Here is a 21,581-nt window from a genome sequence, read left to right as displayed (position 1 = left end):
AGAAGAGAAAAGAAAAGACCTGTCAAAGCTATCTAAAAGAATCAGAGGCCCCAGCTACCTGAGCACTGGACAGCAGATGACAGCTCCAGGCCGACTGACGAGGTAGACAGAGGCAGCTTTAGGTGGCCTGGCTTTCGACCAGCCCTACCATTACTGTCCTGTGATTTCTCAGACCTCAGTACCTCCATCTGTTAAATGGGAATAATACTAGTCCTAGATAGTTTGCTGGGGGATAGCCCCTGACCTGACACCCCCTGATCTCAGCTGAGAGATCATTGAACATTTGCTATTATTGTTTAACTGAAGTCTTGCCACATGGCCTACAAAGTTGAGTCCCTAACAGAGCAGACCACAGCAGAAAAATATATAAAGACTGCCAAGATGCTTGGCTACAAAGCTGGGAGAGAGATATTAAAAACTCATGTGGATTTTCTTTTATTATGTGGACTCCTAAGCTGCCCTCCCAAACCTAGGCCTAATTCTTTCTCCATTTTTTTTTAATAATTTTGACCCAGCTAACATTTTTCAGGGGTTTCCTTCTAGAAAATTTTTTTGATTATGCAAATTAAATACAACCATTTACCCTGCAATCAACTGAGATGAGTTGTGAGGTACAAGGTCCCGTAATGAAGGACGATTATGGAAACATTTTTTTTCCTAGAAGAAAAGACAAGGACAGCTTATACATATATATATATATATATATATATATATATATATATATATATATTTCCTGAGATGATTTATCCAAATAGAGTGGAATGGAATTATTTCATCTCGTGTCTCTTCATCCAGGTTTAAATCCCTTTGCCACCAAAACGGACAAAACAAAAAGAGTATTTTTTTTCTAAAGGACTTGTGATTTCAGGGAAATGCATAAATCCCTTACTAGAAAAGTCTAATATCTTTCCTCCGGTGTCCTTCGCCTCTGTGCTTTATCCCTTCTACACCTGAAGCTCCCACTGAATGTCTTAAGACACTCTTAGTGTAATTAGATGGGAGAATTACATGGAGTTACATGGGGTGAGACGCTGGCCCTCTGGGATCTCTGGGTTTAGAGAAGATGCCAGGGTTGAAAGACAGAGCAAGTGGGACTGTGTATGATAAAATCTCCAGTGATTTTCTCAATCAGAAGATAAAACGCATTGTCGAGGAAGACATCCACAGTGAAGCTTGCATTGAGAGAGTCGCAATTGCAACATCACATATTTGAAAACAAACTGCTAAAAATAACGGTTGTCCCAACTGCTCTTTAACCTTGGTAAGAGGAGGAGAACAATCTGTGGGTTGTTGTTCCCACTCCTTGCTAGAGCTGAAGTCTCTGGGTGGAGTCCTTGGTCAAGGCTGAAGAGCGCAGGGTCAGCCGCCAGCTGAGCTCCGGTCAGCAGGACTGTTCCCATTATTGCACCACGTGCCTGCAGGTGGATCTGTTTCTGTCATTAGGAGGGTTGTTGCAATACAGAAAAGCATTACCGCTCGCTGGCTCCCTGAGGGAATCGGAATATTTCTGTGTGTAAATTTGTCACAATGTCATGAGTAATCAACCCGAGGGTTCCTCCTGAGCTAGCTCGAGGCACCCTCTTGCACCACGGGGAACTTTCAGAAACTTCAGTGGAACTTAGTTGAAGCCACTCCTTCCACTGGGCAGCCTGGCCTTCCACCTACTATTTATAGGGAAGAAGTGGACTCAGAGTCTATGGGAGTAAACTGACCAGAGGAGCTTGATCAAGCAGGTCAGCTGGACTTTCCCAGCTAAAAGCCACCGTCTGGTGTTAAACTAGTGTCCCTGGACATAAAGTATGAAGCTCTAGAGACTCCACAATGGAGACGGAGGGTGGGGCAGCAAAGTCCTCATAATCTCAGTCTTTCCTGCTTCCTGACCATGGCCCCTCTCCTAAGGAGATGGTGGAAGTTGCCTGGCCCGGAAATAAAGTTAAATAGCATTGCTCCCACACTTCTTTGCCAGGAAAAGGGTTTGTATCAGCAAGTCCAAGGCAGCCCTTCTTACTCTATTCTTACAATGCTCAGAGGAAACGAAATTGAGCTCAGCCACCTTCAACTACTGTGCTTCCCAAAGCCATCAGATGGTTCCCGGTCTCTTGTCTGTGAACTTGCTGTTCTCTGCCTGGACTGCCACCGGCCATGCACGAGCTGCTCCTCCAGCCAGCCTTCTTGGATCTCCCACCTGGGGCTGGTTCTTGGTGTTGTGGGCTCACATAACAGGCCCACATTGTGACCAGGTTTGGAGGAAGCAGAGAGCACAAGAATAGAGAGCACAGATTGGAAAGTCTGGCTTCAAATCCCTTTTCTGCCACTCTGAGAGTGCGACTTAAGGCCAGTTGGTCAACAACTGTGAACCCAAGTTCCTCCATCTGCAAAGTGGAAAGAGCCAGGGCCACTTCACAGGCTTCTGCTGAGAGGATTGGATGAGACAATGAATGTCAAGTGCTTAGCCAAGTGGATTCATAGGTGATGTTCCAGACGTGACAGCTTTATCATCAATAACTGTCTTTTGACTTGCCTCCTCCTCCTAAACTCTCTGTTCCAGGAGGGCAAAGAGTAGGATTTCCTCATCACTGAGTTCCCAGTTCTCTCTCTGTGCTTGGTGCATGGTAGGTGCTTAATAACTATTTCCTGAGAAAGGAATGAAGGGTCTATGGTCATTTCATTAGTGAGAGACTCAAGTCACAGAATGGTTAGCAACGTTCAGAGCCGAGATCCCATTCTCCTGCTGTCAATTCATTTTCAGATGGATGAACAGGGACAAAGATCCAGTGCAGCTTCCTGTCATCTACCTATGCCCTGGCACCTCCAAAGAAGCAATATCACTAAAACAATCATCTACACCTACCAGCCTAGCACCCTCCAGGAAAAGGTGATGCAGGAGTTTAGAAATGAAATATGTGGTCTATGCCCTTGGAGAGTTTATGTGAGCAGAACACAGGATGATCGTGTGTGAACAAAAGCAGACAAATCCAGGTCATATAAAATGCTCTGAGAGTTCAGAGTAGGGGCTGATAAAAGAGAACTGGAGGAAGTGAGGAGTAAGAGAGGACCAGAAGGGGAGTGTGCAGCTGGAGGAGGAGGGGGCTGGAGGAAGGAGAGTTTGAGTCCTGGGAACTCAGGGGCGCTGTGCAGATGGAAGATTGCATGTGGTTGTTTGGAATGGAGGGTGTTTACTGTGCTCTCGGGGAAACACTGATGGCTGAGTGGGGAGGGGCCGGGTTATTGAGGTCCAGTGTCTTCCCTCTGTTTACTGTGGTCAATTTATCAACCTGGGAAGCTGCTACCGTTTTTTAAGATAGAGTCGCCTACTTTGTGAGAAATAGGCACATCTTTTACACAGAGGGCCCTTCTGTTGTAAATAAACACAAGAGTTGTTTATCTAGGATGCTCAGCCAGAGGCAAATGTCTGAAACTTTAAATATGCAGAATGTGAGGTATGGGGAGATCAGAAGAAAAGATTATGAACATCGAAGCCAATGCTGAGAATTCCATTTACTGTCACTTTCACACTTTGTCACTTGGGGTCCCTCCTCAGTCCTTACTCAACTTGAGCTTGACCGACTGAAGCAAACTAGGAACACTGGCCTTGGGATTGCCCTGTCTTAGGGAAGAGCTTGGACCACACAGGCTCCTGATTCCCAAGAGACAGCAAGACCTGAAGCAAAATCCACATACATAAAAAAGTAAAATCTCGCCCAAACAGGGAGATGTAGGAGACAGGCCTACAGGAGGGACGAGAATACTGTCAGAAAATAGTCCAGAACTTCTTCATGACAAAGCACAAAGATGCCAACACACTTGATAAATTATGGTACATCTATATAAACTGCTGCAAATCAGTTGTTATTATCACTCTTTTGCAGAATGTTAAACTGAGGCCTGGGAAGTTTAAAAGATCAATGAAAATACAATTGTAAATCTGTTCCAAATATAACATGACCCAGCTTCTGTCACAAAAAGTGAAGTTTAGAATTATAAACCTGAATCATCAAGAGAAAAAAATGGAGTCCCCATAAGTTTGGGTTTTGTTTAAGAAGACATGGAAGATGTGGCACATGACTTAAAATGTTCTTTATGAGAAACACTTTTTAAAGGAACTTTTAAAATGGAGAAACCTAGGTTAAATGCATTTCTGAATATATCAAAATGAACCCCACTATTACTTATATCTATAATATGCTAAAAAATAAAAATCAATAACTAAGAAGAGCTTTTAATGGGGGACTTTTTAGTATTTGGAAACTTCACCATCAGTGATAAGTGGTAAAGGAGATGATTTCAGTACTGAACATAATATTCATGACTCATTAGTGTAGACTTCCTTGTGAGGTCTTTAGCTTAAGAAATGTTCTTTCAAGTCTTCCTAGTGGCCTTTGCACTTCCTAAAAATGTTTTCCAAGATACTCACAGGAAAATGGCTAATTCCTAAAAGGACCCATTCTCTCGATTTTGGTTTTATTTGGTTGGGCCTCTGGGATGGGGTGGGGAACTGCCAGGCCAGTTTGAGGGCTCTGGAATAAGCTATGTATGATATGCTGGTGAGTGTTTTTAGAAATACATATATTTCAAATTTTAGAAATGGAAAAAAAAAAAAACCAGCTCCATGTGCATTTCTAAAACCCCAACTCTTGGCTTGTAGGCGATGACTCAAGTGAAAGGCCTCTGTCTGTGGAAGCAGCAGCCTCCTACCATCCTCTGCTCCCCAGGGGTGAGGTAGCCTCTCTCTGTTTGCCCAGGCAGCCCTGAGTCCTGCCCTTTTGTCCCTCAGCTCAGGAACCTGGCAATGCCAAGGTGGCCTCTGGTTTCTGCCCACAGCTGCTGCATAGGCCCCAGGACAGCCTGTGGGTGCTCTGGGCTTGGATCCCCGCGGGTGGCCAGAGGGAGGAGGAGTCAGGGAAGCTCTGCAGAGATGGTGGCCTTGGACTGCACTGACTCAGGCAAAGTTAAGGCTTGTGAGTGAAATTTTCCAAGCAGACAGCAGCCTTCAGTGGAACAAAATTAAAAGTGGCAGTTAGCGGGCAGGTCTGCCTGGAGTTCACTCAGCCACAGCCTCAACCTTTAGGATGCATCTCCAAATCCAAGGTGCAGAGACCCAGGGCTTGTGGGCCTCAGCCAGGACATCCCTTTATATCAGGTCCTGTTCCCAGGTCAGGGAGCAATCTTGGCAGCTAATCGTGTATGTAAAAGGAAGAGAAACACGGGGGAGCATGCGGCCCCTGCCATTTCCTCCTATCTGGCTGCCTTTTTTTTTTCTGACTTTCTTACCATTTCCCCTTTTTGCTAGGGCGTGGCTGCTACAGGCAGTCCAGACAGTTTCCTTTTGGGAAGTACCTGCCTTGAGGGCTTTGAGAGCCTAATCCAATTTGAAACACGCTCCAAAATGAAAGGAGAAGGGACCTAATTTCCTTTGATAGAAAGAATTTTGCAAACTCAGGAGCTCCCTTGGAGCAAAAATGAGATATGGACATGAGAAGGAGAAGGAAAGAGAGCAGAAACCACACAGAATTTCCAAGACTTCAATTAGATCAACTGTTCTTTTCACAAGACACTAAGAGAAGGCCTTGGGGAGGGCGGGGGTGGGGGGGGAGTCCATTTATTCTTGATGCAAATGGCCAGGGGAACATGTCAAAAATACCTTGAAGGGTGAGAGGCTAAGAGATCCAGGTTTGTCTTTTCTAAATATAAAAATTAATGAGAGGGTGGGGAGGGGGAATGAAGGAGAAAGAGGAGTGCAGTAGGGGGAGAATTAAGGACTATGCAAGGTAGATGAGGCTTTCTGACAATTTGGCACTGGGGAAAACAGACTCCAGAAATATTTTTTTGCTGACCTTCCTGACCTTTTAGGTTGAAGCCACAGCTTGGGATGTGGAGTGAGGAGGAAAACAGGAAGCTACTTAGCGAGGTTGAGACGCCAAGAGACACCCTTCAGCACACCTGCTTCCTCCAGTCCCACTTAGCAAGGGCCAATGTCCCTCTCCCTTCTGCACAAAGGCTTCAGCAACCCTGAGTTCTCCCCACCCCTGGGCTGAGTTCTGTGATAGGGAGGGGTATCCCACAGCCCAGAACAGGGCAGAAAAGAGTTTTTCTGGCCCCTTTGCACTTCTCAACATGTTTGGCACCATTTCATAAGCTTTGGGGGTTTTCCTTCTAAAAAAAAAAAAAAAAAACTGTACCTTCTCCCTCTGCCACTATGAATATACATAAAATGACCTCTTAGCAATTTCCCCTCGAGATTTGCTGGCATCAGCAGAACAAAATTTGGCCCTCAGCGGAGAGAGGTGCTTAGTCACATTCCTCTGAGCTCAGATCCAAGCTCTCTGCTTTATATTTCAGCTGGTGACAACCCTTTGCAGGCCAGCTGAGGCACCAGGACCCCAAATGGCTTTTACAGCACTCCTACCTGAAACTCTTGGTAAAGTTCACTGTCGGTCAGGAAAGTGGAAGCCTCGAGATGCTGAACCCGGGGATGCATGTAACTGAGACAAAGAGGAACTGATGTGTTACCAGATGTCATCCGTGCAGTCAAGAGTGGCCCTGGGATTAGAAACTCCATCTTATGACTTTCAGTCACATGTGGCATCCATCCGGGAAACCCTTTGGTTTTCAACAAAGACTACCTCTTGTTAGGAGAGAACCATTCTGTAGGTGCAAAGTAGCCCTGGGAGGATAATAATGACTTCAATTCACAGAGCCTTGCAGTCCTGTGCAAGTTAAAGAGGGGCCTTGTTTCTTCTGTAGGGAAGCACTGGTCTGGGTGTAGGCCTGCTTTGAAATGAAGTTCTTGTGCTCTCTCCCTTATACCTGTCCCACCAACTGTCCCCTTGATTAATTTTTCAGGGCTCACAATGCCTCGCTCACAAAGAACGCCCAGACTACTTCTAAATCATATGGGAGCGCTGAACACTTAGCACGGCTCTGATGGCTCTCTGTGGTGGTGCTCATCTGGAGCAGCATAGGAACATTGGCACATTCTTTTCTGCACAGCAAACTTTTGCTTTTGTTTCAACAAGAGGAAAGTATTTAAGAGAGAGCTCATCAGACTACACACAGCTGCATTATTGACATTACAACACCCACCTGCTTCCCTACTTTAACTTTGGACCTTGGAGTTAACATGACATTTTGAAATGTCTAAATTGCCACTTGGAATCTCCTAAGTCACACATTTCCAAGGAGTACTGATGTCATGTTGTAAACTGGCTGAATTGCCTCAGGACAGACTTAACCTCTCTGTGCCTCAGTATTCTCATCTGCAAAATGGAGATGGAGATGGCACCCACTCCCTGGGGTCATTTTTCTTTTAAATATTTATTTTTTATTTTATTATTTTTTTTAGGTGGATACAATGTCTTTATTTTACATTTATGTGGTGCTGAGGATCGAACACAGTGTCTCGTGCATGTTAGGCCAGCGCTCTACCATTGAGCCACAACTCCAGCCCTCCCTGGGGTCTTTATAAGAACTGAAGGGGGGGCTGGGGATGTGGCTCAAGCGGTAGCGCGCTCGCCTGGCATGCGTGCAGCCCGGGTTCGATCCTCCAGCACCACATACAAACAAAGATGTTGTGTCCGCCAATAACTAATAAATAAATATTAAAAAAAAAAATAATTTAAAAAAAAAAAAAAAAAAAAAAAAAGAACTGAAGGGATTCATACTTGTCACATAATTAGAAAAGCGCGGGTTAAATAAATCTGTAACACCAGCCTTGAGACTCTAACCTGTGCAGCTTAGATAGCAAGAATCAAGAGTCTTAGATCTACTCTTATAGACCCCAAATGCTTTCCTCTCTTTCTGTAAGGCAACCAACGGCCACTTCGTAAAATAACAGGCTGAGCCTTCATAGCTGAGGCTGAGGAAGTCTCCGCTTGGGGATCTGGCAGCTATTTTATTATGGAAGCTGGTGGGGTTCCTCCATGAAACAGCAGTGGAAACACAGAGGTGTCCAGGGGGAAGGTAGATCCAAGAGTAGAGAGTGGGGGTCTAATGGTCCCCCCTGCCCCACATGGATACCCTCTCCCCTGCCAGCTTTTAGAGGTGGGCACTAGTATTTGGACTTCACTCCATAAGGCTCTGTCCTTCAGAACACGGGATCAACTCCACCTTATTTCGCCCCCAAAGGAATGTCATCTGAAGGTTTCCCTCTGGGACTAGGATCCACTGCCACCATTAGGTGATACGAGGGACAGGCATGTGGGGGTGGGGCAGGCAGGCAGTGTGAGCCCCTCCCCCCAGCGCATGGGGCACTGCTTACTTGCAATCATGCTTCTCGATTTCAAAATGAGGGTTGAAGTTGAGGACAATCTTCTGGTTGGGCTCCGGGGCGTAAACAATCCACTCGCAGTTCTGGTGGGAGGGATAATCCTGGGGGTATCCAGGCGAGGTGATGTAGCCAGCATCTTTGGAATTCAGACGACCTCCACAGGGTGGGTCTGGAAGAGAGAACAAGGACCCAAAGAACTTCAAATATGCTACAGCCTTCGCCCTGCCCCCCCCACTCCCTCTTCCCTTCTCTCCCAGTGGCTGATTAAAACTATTTTACAGACCTTTTATGGCAGTCCAGGAGACTAACCTACTTACTCATTCAGTGGAAGAGATCATTTCAGCTCATCCGTCCCCTGACCCATCCGACCACACACACACACACACACACACACACACACACACACACACACACACACACACACGTTACAGAAAATGGTCATAAATATTCCCAATTACACGGTCTGAGATGATGAAAACAAGAAGGCTGTACAATGAGCCTGTTCCTGTCTCCCTTCTTGGCCCATCTTCCTCTCCTCATTCAAACTCCCCATCTCTCTCTTTATCTCATAAATTCTTCATTTTTATTGGTGTCTCCCAGCCCAGCTCAGCAGTCAAGGCTCTGGGAACTGACCATGGTGGTTTTGTGGTGCTGACCCAAAGAGCACCTGGTGACAATTACATGTGGTGCAAGGAAACACTTTCAGTTTTGGACCAGAAGAGGCCCTCGAGGGTGATTTCACCTTTTTTTTTTTTTTTCCCTTTAAGAAAGAAAAAGCAACCCTCCAAACATTTAATTCTGCATACACCACAAATTTGATTTATTATTTCATTAGACACAGAATGGAAAAATCTGTATTGGAGAACCCACTGGCTCCAACGTGGTTTCCACAAAGGTGCTTTGTGCTGAATGGATGCCTGTGTCTTTTTCTGTGCATTTCTGCCCACTGTCCCTCCTGGCTGGTCACCACCACCAGAGTGTGCTGCTGCTTTCTCCAGCGACAGCAGCCATGGAGAGGCACGGCAGGGGGGAGCTGGCCCCCCTTTCCTGAAGTGCCAGGCAGGAGGTAAACAGCCTCTTGTGGGCCAGGAGGGAAAGGGCCGACCTTCAAAGGCAGAAGAGGTAGGCGATGACATTTGAAGAATTTTATCTATTTAGGAGCGAGAGTTTGGCAATCCCTAGCAGGGGTTCTTGGGGAATGGGAGGTTTTGCTCAATACCACAGTTAGAACAGAGAGGCACGAGAGACAGAAATATTCAGAAGCCTCCTGGAGACCTTCCTGAGATGTGCGCGTCTCTTAGCATCAATCACGATTTAATATTGCCATCTGCATGGAGCAGCATGGGCCTGTGAATTATGTATGACAGCTCAGCAGCCGCCCTCCAGGACGGGGTCTTTCTCCTGTGTTCACTCTTTGAGGGAACGGGTCATGCATTTTTAACTCTACAGGTGCACTTTACCATTCCCCATGTCTGTTGGCATTACTGTCTTCCAGACCTCTGCTTCAGATTACCAGCCTGACAGGCTTTAAATGCATAAATGATGGGCATTGTGCACAATGGTGGTTGGGACACAAATCCATACCAGTAGCCTTTTTTGGTATTGAGCCTCCAAGAGCTCAAACTGTGCCCTGTTGAACTGCCCAGAATCTAATGGATTTGGGTCCATTTCCTACTGGGCGGAAAAACAAAAGCAAGCCATTTCCTCGGGCTAGCAGACACCACATCATCCTCTACCTAATGACCCTGCACCCTCCCCAGTCCAGGAGGACAATGGGACTATCCCTACCATCCAGATGCAGCCACCCTTTCTCTGCAGCCAAATCCTGCAGCTTCCTGGGTGCCCACAGGATTTGCCCACACTGGGCACCCAAAATCTTGCAGCTGGTCACAGGGTGGCCCATCAGCCCTGGCTCTGGTATGTGAAATAAGGCTGGGAGTGGCCCTCTGAGAAGGCAGAGGTGTGGGCACTTGGATCACCAGCTGCTTTTACCAAGCAGAAGGAGGAGTTCTCTACCAGGTCCAGCTCCTCTGCCAGCTATTTTGCTGAAAACTGGAGCTCTGCCCTGACTCACCCAAACCACACTTTTTGCCTTGGAACTCATCACAGGAAACCTGAGCTGGGCTCCTGTTTAGTAACCGTTATGGTCTCCACATCACCCACAGTCTCCCTGTCTCCACCCTTTCCTTGCTTCTCTCCAATTACCCTTGAAAGAAGAATTGCTCCCCCTCAAGTCCCTGAACCCCAGGCTTAAAACTTAGTAATGAGATCAGGCACACAGATCAGCAATGGAGACAGGAGACTTCCTCACAGGACGGTTTCATTTCTCATCTACACTGGAAGCAATCATTTCCCCACTACCAAAAAAAAAAAAAAATTTTTTTTGAACTATATAGTATATTCCACAGTTGACAGTCTGCTCTTTCTGTTGTTCCAAAATTACTTAACCAAAGGAAAAAGGAGTAGCCCTTTTCTTTTTTCCTGTCCTTTCTTTATCTGAGGAAAATCAAAGCTCTTACTGAAATATCTGAGAACTTATTAAAACATCTGTTTTGAGTGTGTACAGACAACTTTCTCAATAGTCAAACATTTATAAACTCCTATTCTTGTTTGGATTGCATTCACACTCAGAAACACACACAAACATAGATATTGAACAAACATCAGTTACATACACATATCAGTAATTCACACTTCAGTCCTGTACACACGTTCACACCCTCTCAGAACATATCACACATCATTTGCATGGATATATATCCACAGAGATAAATACTAGGATTTCTTTCTCTATTTTTCTTGGAGAGAATAGAATTCTTGTAAAAGATCAGTAAAAACAGTAAAGAAAATACACTTAGTCCTTCTACATCTTCTCTTGATAACTGATCTTGCATTTTCGGGGTCAGGGGCCCTTCATTTCTTAAATACAAACATGTCCCAGTAGAAACTAGCTAGAATTTCTGGGGAAGAGATATGCCATCCATTATTTTGTAGGCCTTTATTGTGTTCTAAAATGAACTTCATAAATGCTTTCTGTCCTGTTTCAGAGGAGTAGAGAGAGAGCCAAGGGAGAGTTGAACTTAAGGGCAAACCCCTTAAGGCCAATCTCCACATACAGAGGGGAAAATTGCCCCTGCTCAAGTTGGAGCGACTGAGCCTGTTTGGTGAGTTGACAAGGGACCTCATTCTCCAACTAGTTTGTGAATACCTTTCACCTGGGGCAACTTCGTTTCCCAAAGAAAAGTAGCAAAACCAGGCCTAGAATGTCCAGAGCAGTTTTCTCTTCCATCTGGGAGGGGACATGAGCAGGTCAGGCCAGAGGCCCAAGGGTGAAAGGTTGAAATGACGACTCATGACGACTCTATGTAACTTTAAGGAAAACGAACACCATGTTCCAAAGTCACAAAGCCCTGATTCCCTACATCCCCATAGTGACCACTTACGTGTTTTAAAATATTAGATGGTTTAAAAATCTTTGCTGATGGTTTAAGTCTCTCTCTGGGGGTTGTGGCAGAGCTCTCGCCCAGCACGTGTGAGGCACTGGGTTCGATCTTCGGTACCACATAAAAATAAAATAAAGGTTATTATGTCCACCTACAATTAAAAAAACAATTTTTTTAAAGTCTCTCTGTCTTTCCCCCCCTCTTCTGTCCTTGCTTTTCGGGGAGCCTGAGCATAATGTGATCCTGCTGAGGGGTAACGTGGCCCCAGAAAAGGAAAAGGAATTTTTTTTACCTGTTCACTTTGGAACTCACCTTCCTAGAGAGCTCCTTTAAGATCTCTGATTCCTTGATAATATTTAATTTTTAGTCTTTAAAAGGAGTGAAAAAAGAGCTGTTAAAATATCTGGTCTGCCTTCTAGGAAAATTTAGCTGGAGTTGTTTTAGGGAACACTCTATGGCCTGAACTTGACCATAATGTTTGATAAAGCCTAGCAGGACTTTAATGAGGGCTTTATTATTTTTTCTTTTAAACCTTTTTATTAAAAAAAAACCCCACTGGCATAGGGGCTGGGGCTGCAGCTCATGCGTGAGGCACTGAGTTCGATCCTCAGCACCACATAAAAAATAATAAATAAAGATATTGCGCCCATCTACAACTAAAAAAAATATGTATTAAAAAACACTGGCATAAAACTGTGTACATTTATCCTGTATTACATGGCATTTTGTAATCTATACATTACGTAATAGAGAGGACTTTTAAATAATCAGAATTACGATGGCTTCACTGTGTGACAGCAGGTCAAGAACAGATCCCTTGGTTTAGTTTAAGTGAAGACAAACCCAGGGAAACTTGGTCACTGGCTGGAAGTGGAATTAGAGGGACAGGTTGTTTCCAGGTTGTGTGTGGGGGTGGGGGCTGATGGGTGACTAGGGAAGGGAGGGCTTGACAGCTAGCAAAGAGAGGACAGAGCACCTGATTCATAACTCAGTGGGACCTTCCAGGGTCTCAGCTGTGTCACCTGTAATTCAATAGTAGGCAGCTGTCAAATACTTTTCGAAGTGGTGCTTTTCCCTCCGTGATCAAAACCAAAACTACGCAAGGTACAAAGCAGATGGAAGTGGAGTTCTCCTTGGCGGCTGGGAGGCAGGGAGCTGTGTAGTCTCCCCCTCATCTCCTAGGCGCTTCTCTGCGAGTGCACTGGGGACTCCAGGAACACAGGGTGAGGCCCAGTGAGCTAGAGCTCCTCCGTTCCCTTGTCATTCTAAACACTATGGGGAGGGGACAGAGGGAATGATCAGGGAGGTTGGCTTCTCGTATGTCTCATGTGCAGTAGTTTGTTACCTGTGGTCAGCCAGCATCAACATGGCTTTGTCATGGCCTGATGGCCATTTCTGAGGTCACGGGGAGGTCAATCAGTAGCCTCATGCTAGGTCATTGGCCTCAGTCCGTCATGTGGCAGTATACCACCTCACAGCTGCACAAGAAGGGTTAGGTATTTTGAGGAAGCCCACAGCCACATAACTTATAGTATGTTATTATAATTAATCTGTTCTGTAATTAGTGCTTAATTTATAAGTGATATCTTATAAATTAATAAATTAAACTTTATCATAGGAATGCATGTATAAGAAAAAAAACATGTGCAGGGCAATCCAAGGCTTCAGGCATCCACGGAGGTCTTGGAATGTGTTTCTCACACCTGAGGGCATTTGGTGGAGAAAAGTAGTCGGTCTCATTCCCTTGGAAATAGTGCACTTTATTGACTTTGCAATTTCTTCTTTACCCACAGTATCATCTCACCCCGTCCATATTTCCACAGCATTATTTTCATTTAATTATGAGTAGCAAGGCAAAGCAGAAACTCTTCTGCTTACTTAGAAAGAGAAAATGTTATCACCATGCCACTTCACTCATTCCTTCAAAGCAGTTGACCAGAAATAGGATTGGGTAAGGATTAAGAAGCCTCAGAATCACATTTCATCTCATTACTGGCAGGCTGTGTGACTTTGGGGAAATCAGTAAACCACTCTGCACCTTTGTTTACTCATCTCTAAAGTGGAGGGAGTAATCCAAAAGGCCAGTTCCAGTTCTGAAATTCAAAGCCTATAATGAGGTATGGAAAAAGAGTCTCTAACCCATGGATTGAACCAAAAATTCAAAAGGTTCTCTTACTTCTAGACAATAAGGCATTGATTCAAAGTGTTATCTCTATTTTATTGGCTGGGTGAGTTTGAAGTAAAACTTAGATCTTGGGATGGACATGTCTGTCTTGCATTATGGAAAGTTCAAATGTCTCTTTTAATCACATTAGCTCTACTGACATGAGTGAGTTTCTTTTCTTAACTGAGTTTGTGGTTGCATATTTATAAATATTATGGATACACAGTTCAGTGTGTGAGCACATCAACATTCGGTCTGCCTGAAAAGAAAGACCAAAAGGACTGTCTTCAAGTCCCTCACCTAGATCATCAAAGTCTTTTGCTCAGGGCTTTGACCAAATTTTGCTCACCAACCCAGGTTAAGCTGCTTTGGAAGAGTTATTTCTGTGAGCTGGGGTTGGATTTTGTTTTATGCAAAGCGACTTCAGCCTGTCACAAGACAGTCTCATAAAATCCACATCTTGGCTTAAGCTGGGAAGAAATGAGCCAATCCATCAGCCCAGGAATGCGCCGGTTTGACCACATCCTAAGGCAGCTAGGAAGGGATGCAATCTATTCAATTTATGAGGCCGGTGAAGGCACAGCAAATGGGAATCCCTATGAACTTCTGCAAGGGTGAGGTTCCAAATTTGAACAAAAGCACCTTCTGGGAAGGGAAGAGAGGACGAAGACATCGCTGTCTGTGCATGGAAAGAGTAAGGAATGAAGCAAGCTCTCTCTTCCCCAACACCTCCTACAGACGAAGGAACCTCACTGAGGAGACAGCTGGAAATTGGGTCTGGAAATAGGGCCTTTTGAACGTCTCTTCCCCTCAATCTGGATTCTAAAAATGAACCCTTATTTAATCGGTAAAATGTATGTTTGATGTGATTACCTCCCCTGACCTCGAATCCTGCCACCTGTGGTAACCTTGTTATTTGTCATCTTATATCATAAACAAATGCAATTCCAATAGGGCAGCCGATATAATATCATTAGTTTATATTTATGTCTACTCTTTTCCAGTCCTCATTGCAAATGCAATTTTGGTGTCATTGATGAGAGATCTGGGATTACGATTTCTGGCCACTTTAACAGACATTTGGGGGAAGGAAACAGAATAATTCTGAGGACTCTCCAAAAACCCAAAGAGAAAAATGGTAACAGAATACCTATTTTTTCATTTATTATGATTAATGAAAGCTTACGTTGAAACGCCAATGGCTCCCCATTGGTTAGCACATGAAACCCAAACCTCTTGGCCTTGCAATTTGGGCCTTGCATTAAGCCCAAGCTATTATTTCTAACTTTATTTGCAATTATTTCCAACCACACGTTCTAAACTGCTGCTTCTGAATGTTCCTCAACAAGCCCAGTGTTCATGTCTCTGCCCTCTCCGATCCTTTCCCCTTCCCCTTTATGTCTTTTGGGGCTCTAAAGCACCCATCCTCTGCCTTCCTCACCTCCACACCAGGGGGACCAGGGGTAATCTTTCCCCTCTCTGTCTCTCACAGGCAGAAGCTCTTCAGCATCCTCTAAGGATTGTGGGAATTCAGGATGACCTTATCCACTCTGCTGTGCCACTAGCAACTGGACAGCGTAACTCCTTTCTGATCTGTCTTTGGCAAACATTATGGAATCAAACAGAGGGTCTTTCCCAAAAGTCAGATTCATTGAGACTGCATAAATTAATAATTTAAGGATGAACTAAAATAATACCAATAGTATCACTACATCTCACAAATTTTGAGAACTTCATCACAGATTATTCTGCTTCTCCAGTTTCTATCTTCCCTTCTCCACCAACAGCTGCTAATAAATGCAAAGTTTTAGTTGGGAACTGAGAGTTTAACCAGCTAGTCTGGGATAATAATACCTAGGCCTAGATCAAGGTGGACTTAAATATGAACTGTCTCCTAGGACACCCTAACCTTAGATAATTATCAAGTTTGACAAATACACACACTTTAATTCTAATAGTAGTCAAACTAATTTATTCTGAGGTTTTTGTTTTTTTGCCTCCTCACTTCCAAAGGCAAGTTCTAAATATTTGTTGCCAGTAGCACCAGGAAAACACAAGCTATTACTTTATCACTAAAGCACTTGTGGTGTTGGATTTTCTTCTACTTGGTTTCAGTTCATTTCTCTCTACTCATCCCTCCCCATGCCCCTGTCTCTGGCCCCTAATATGCCTTTGGGGCACATCTGTTTTATTTTTTTCCCTTTATCCAAACAATTATTATTATCATTCGGTCCAGTAATTTGCAATTCCCTTTATCTTCTTCCCTGAAAGACTCTCCAGAACCTGGTGCCTGTTATCAAAGCATCTTTGGAGGCAGGGCTCAGGGTACCAGGGACATGTGCATCCAGCTGGCCTGCAGCCGCATCCAGGGCAAGCTACTGGGAAGGGCTTTCCTTTTGTTATTCCCAGCCCCCCTCCCGTTTTTCTGGATTAGATCATGACTCTTTTATGAAGACCCAGAGGGAAATGGGATTATTAAGAGTCTTGCTGGGTAAAAGCTATTTTGTCTTTCTGACGACTTTTTTTTGAGTTCAGCTGCTGAGAGGGGCCTTAAAGCCAGAGCAGAAGTTATTACCAATTCGAGAGAGCCCCTTAAACACTGTGTTCCCTGCTGAGCCCACTTTCAGTGATGAAGGATGGGAAGGGAGGAAAAGGAACAGAAAGAAGAAAGGAGATTAAAAACTAAAAGAAGAAGAAGAAGAAGAAGAAGAAGAAGAAGAAGAAGAAGAAGAAGAAGAAGAAGAAGAAGAAGAAGAAGAAGGAGGAGGAGAAGAAGAAGAAAAGGTAGAGGTGAGAACACAGAAAACAGAATAAGGAAGAGAAAATGCAAAAAGAAAAAGGAGGCATAAATCTAAGATGAAAACTCAGCAGAGAATATGGGTCTCCTAAGAACAGTGTGCTGAGAGATAATCTGGTACTTATAAAACACAGACAAAGGTTTAGTGGGGAAAGAGCTAAGAATGAATAATTATTTACTTATCCCCCCCTAAATCTCATAAAAATAAAATAAACTTACCACAATGGTTAAAGTGTACTTTCTATGGTCACAAGATAGCTAACTCCACTGAAGCTGTTTGGGTGATTAAGTGACTTCAGAATCGGCTCACTATGTGTCAAAACAGGATTCCACATAGTTTGACAGAGCACAGCCACCTTCTGGGGTAGTTATCATTATCAAACACATTTTACAGGTAAGGAAACTGAGGCACCACTGAGTGATTAAGTATCCGGATCACACATAGTACTTGGATCACAGAGCTGCCACGTGCCTGAAATGAATCTTAAACCTAGGTGGCCTGGCTCCAGTGATTCAGAAGCTGGGAAGCACAGTGACAACTGACAATCCCCCCCCCCCCAAACTTCTCAATGACAAACTTATTTGGTGGCATTTAAGGAAAGACAAACGTTTTGCCAGCTTGAAAACCCTCTTTCCTCTGCCCATGCCAGTAATCTGCTGGTGTGAACAATGAGAGATGTGTTCGAGGCTGGGGTGTGAGAGGGCTGGAAGCACTTAACACCTCCCCCCTCCCTGCACACAGAGGTGCTAGCTCCTTGTCATCCCTGCCCCCTTTCCTGTGGCTTGTGGGGAGTTGGGAGGTGGGGGAATGATGGATAGGATGCTCAGGTCTGAAATTATGGATCATAACATCAGGGGATTTTTGTCAACACCCATTTCTCTTCTCATCCCCACTCTTCCCTATCCTAAATGCCACATTGTTATTGTTCTACTGGATGGGAGCAGCATTTTCAGAAATGGGGGATTTATTTTTATAGCACAGCTGGTCTGCCAAAGGTCACATAATTTGGCAACGTTCCCAGTGGTTAAAAATTAATTTCTCCTTATTAATACAACCAAGGTCCCATAGGATGGAAGCTCAGTCTTATCTAAACTTGACAGCTTCCTAAACCTTTACAAGAAGATTTCTCCTGAAGGGCCGGCCACAGTACAAGGCCAGTGTGTCCTGGAATCCAACCTTTCTGAATCCTGTTAGGTAATGAAACCATTAAGCCCTCAGCCACTTCTCATCAAGGCAGATAAAGCTTTGAAAAATGATGTTGGAGCTATGGGGGAAAAAAAAAAAAAACTTCTGTGAAACATTTAATAATGAGGTGAGCCTCCTCTCCTCCTCCTCCTCCTCCTCCTCATCATCATCATCATCAAACAAACAGCTAAGTCCTCACCTGGATAGAACACTATAAGGATTAACTTATGGGGATCAAAACATATATCTGTCACTCAACGTGGGTTCCTCTTTTGACAAACGATAGTCAGATGTTAATGATGACACAAAGCACTACTTGGATGTCAGGCCCTTTCTCCTCGTTTTAAGAAACTTCAAAGTGCTATGCTTTGAAATTACAAATTATGCAATTATGACAAATTTAGTTATAGATCTTATTGACTTTTATTTACGATTCTTGAAAATAGGGCAACTCATTTTATAAAATTAGAATGAAGTTCCCATTAGCTGAGCAGAAGAGGTGGGTTTTATAAACAGAAAAGGGCTGAGGAAACACAACAAACATGGGTTGGCCAGTTCAAAGTTACTTTCTTTATGGGCTTAAAGCAGAGGGGGCATCCCTGTCAGCCACTCAGGTAAACTGGGTCCCCTTTCATTGATTGCTGTGACTCTTCTATTTCCTGAATTTTTTTTTTTTTAACTGATCTGGATAAGAGTTCAGTTTGATAACGTGGCAGCCAGCACCCAGCATGAGTGACTCTACTCTGGTTTGGTTTGGTCTTCTGAGGCTTAGTACAGGAGGCCATCCAAAACAATGGCCTATAAATTTGATATAAATGCTTTTGTTCTGTTTTTAGAAACTCACCTTTAGTTTCTAAAGTCTTTCCAAACTAGATCTTTAGAGAATATATTCTAACAACCCTATACCAGTGAACCGGCCTTTTAAATCCTGTCCACTCAGAACTGTTTCAAACTAAGTCACCCCAAGTCTATTCATTTTCTTGACTGCTTCAAGGAACAGAGATAAAAAACACCAGGGTCCTCAGAATGATCTAGTCTACAGTGTCTTTTCCCACTGACTGACTCCTCTTACTGTTATTCACATTTGTGCCTGGGAATATTTGTATTCCTAAACTTTTCTGTACCTAGAAGATAGAACTGGCTTTTCTGTTGCAGAATATGGACTTTATAGTCAATAGCAGGGGACCAGAGCCATTTAGTAGGCAGTAAGAGTCCTGTCTGGATAGTCTGGGCTCCAGTCACTACAGCCCTCCAATCTTTCAGTTAGTTTGCCAGTTGAGTGCTCTGTGGCTTAATATCTGAAGGCTCCACAGGATGACCTAAAACTTCAAACCCAGGTGCTTCACAGTTCTACAGGCGCATCTTGGACAAGTAGGGGCTTGCCCTGGAGCCCTGCGGGAGCTTTCCCCCTTCCACTGTTTCGCACTCTGTGCTCCTTTGGCAACTGGCAACAGCTCCCCTGCCTCCAGTGCCTGCTTCTGGGGAAAAGTTTACTGGGCGCTTATTTAATGTGGGCATGAGACCAGTCCCCAGAGCCCAGAGCAGGCTGTCCCTGTAGAATCTACTTTGCAATTTTACTTGCACATTTTTATGCTCACCCAATGGCCATCCCACATTTCTGGGGACAGAGGCTGAAAGAAATACTCCTCAAACCAATACCTGGCGCCTAGACCATCATTGCTTCTCTTTTAGGATTTGTTTGAACTCAGACCCGTCTCCCACAGCCAATTTACACCTCTTATCTGATCATCCAGTCCAGGCGGAAGGTTGAATTGACCGAGTCAGCCGGTGTCCATGACAATGGTGTTAAACCCAGCACAGATCAAAGCTCTTGGGGAAGAGAGGAAGGGGGAGATGGTTAGGGGGTACAACTTCTTTTGGCCCTGAGCTAAGCCATAGGTCCCAGAGGTGGGAACATTAGGACTGGAAGTTGCCACCATCGCAAGAACCCGTAGTCAGGACCCCAATGATGTCCTGAGCTATCCCCCTACTTCGCCCCATCACGCTTAACTCTAGCAAAGGAGAGTTCTGTGGTCAGGCGCTGCGGGGTAATGGCTAGCGCCAGGGGGCTCTCTCCGTCAGAAATAGAAAGGAAGAGAGGCAGAGCGAGGGAGCTAAGCAGGGAACACGCGCCAATAAACCAGAGCACTGAACCACTACCCTTCCAGAAGAAATTCAACCGGAGCCGCAGAAGCTGCAGCCCAGATGGGCGGGATCCTCTAAACTTGGTCTGGAAAGCTGATTCTCAGCGCCTCCGCCCCAGAAGATTCCCAGAGGGGTGATGAGTCCCCCCCCACCCCGCCCATCTCCATCTCCATACATTAGCGCTACCGGTGCCCCCCAACCAGCAGCCGGGCGCCGGGAATCTGGTGGGAAAGACTAGCCGTGCAGCCCGCCCGAGGCGAAGGGTGGGGGCAGCCGTTTAATCACAGCGCGCCTCGCCTCCATTAACTTGTGTTGATATTAAAAAGAAATCAATCAGTGAAAATGAAGGATTGGCCGTGAATACTGTATTTTTCTCACGTGGAAAAGCCAAGAGCGAGGCAGCGGGGAAGGGGCGGGAGACTCGCCGACAAATGCAGAAGCTGCTCGGGAGGAGAGCCGCAGCCGCGCTATAACTTTCTGGCATTGGGCAGAGTCAAGGAAATGCCGCAGGCTTCTCCCAGGGGGTGTCCTAGTCAGAAGAAGGAGGGGACAAGCCTGAAGGGGTTGGAGGCGGCCAGCTTCGCGGAGGCTTTAGCCTCGGTTTTGCTTTCTCTGGGAATATTTTTGCCTAATAGAATGTTTATGGATTGCTCAGCTCTGTTTCTGCTGCGTAGCCCAAACAAATCGATGCGGCGTTAGAGACGGCGCTGGGGGTGGGGTAGGGTGGGAGGGAGAGCTGGGGGCCACCACGTCTCCACCACGTGGATGCCTGTGCGCCGCGTGCTCTTCACCTGTTTCGTCGCACTGGCGGGTGCTGTGCGTGCAGCGCTTCTAGACACTGTGCAAGTTGCGCGCATTCCTGCGGCTCTGGGTGACTCCTTCCCTCCCCTCTCCGCCCTCTGCTCTGAAATTCCGCCCCAGCTTTCCGCCACCCAGCTCGGCTGGCGCTTGGGTCTTCGGCCTTGGGTCCCTGCCCCTCTGGGCCGGCTCTCTAGGGTCTGCGGTGAGCTTGCGGCTCAGAACGGAGTGCGGGGGCAGGAGGGGGCGCTCGGAGCGGAGTCAGCCAAGCTGCCCGAGTGCTCTAGCCGCGGCGGGAGGGACAGAGGCAGGCAGCTGCCATGTGGCAGAGCGGCGTGGCGAGGAGAACCTGGTGCGCTGCGCCCCCGGGTCCTCCCAGCTCAAGGGGCCGCACGCGGAGACCACTGGGTTATTTGCTTAGTTGCTCCCGCGCGCACATCTTCTGCCCTCTTTCCCCTGATTCCTTCTCGGAATCAGTTTTCGCCGCCACTGGCTGCGGCTGGGAAGGCCCTCCTCCTGGCTAGCTCACACCGGTGAGTCAGAGGTCGAGCTTGTCCTCGCCCTTTGCCACCCGCTGCCAGCTACCCGGGTGCCAGTCGGTTACTCTGGCTGAAAACCTGAACAGCACACGGCTTGCGTCCGCCTTTCGGGGACCCGGAGAATATCTACTCTGGGCAGGTCTTAGCTCTGGGTCCCATCCTGGGTCCCAGGCCTCCTAGAGGGTGACCTGCTCCACGCTCCCTGCTTCAGAGCTTCTCTGGAAGTGACGCAGCCCTGCCAGG

At 45.8% G+C, this 21,581-nt stretch overlaps 1 protein-coding gene across 2 annotated transcripts in view; it reads right to left on the bottom strand.

Annotated features, from left to right (window-relative positions):
- Nrp2 (neuropilin 2) overlaps positions 1–21,581 on the bottom strand; it is a 115,502-nt gene that overhangs the window by 91,166 nt on the left and 2,755 nt on the right. For both annotated transcript variants that reach the window (XM_026394577.2, XM_026394579.2), the window contains exon 2: positions 8,258–8,435. In XM_026394577.2, the coding sequence (XP_026250362.1) occupies positions 8,258–8,435 (178 nt within the window). The remainder of the gene's footprint in view (positions 1–8,257; positions 8,436–21,581) is intronic.

This window comes from Urocitellus parryii, chromosome 1 (assembly GCF_045843805.1).
Source record: "Urocitellus parryii isolate mUroPar1 chromosome 1, mUroPar1.hap1, whole genome shotgun sequence".
Classification (NCBI taxonomy): Eukaryota; Metazoa; Chordata; class Mammalia; order Rodentia; family Sciuridae; genus Urocitellus; species Urocitellus parryii.
Note: the sequence above shows the minus strand (reverse complement) of the source record. Positions and strands in the feature narration are given on the sequence as shown.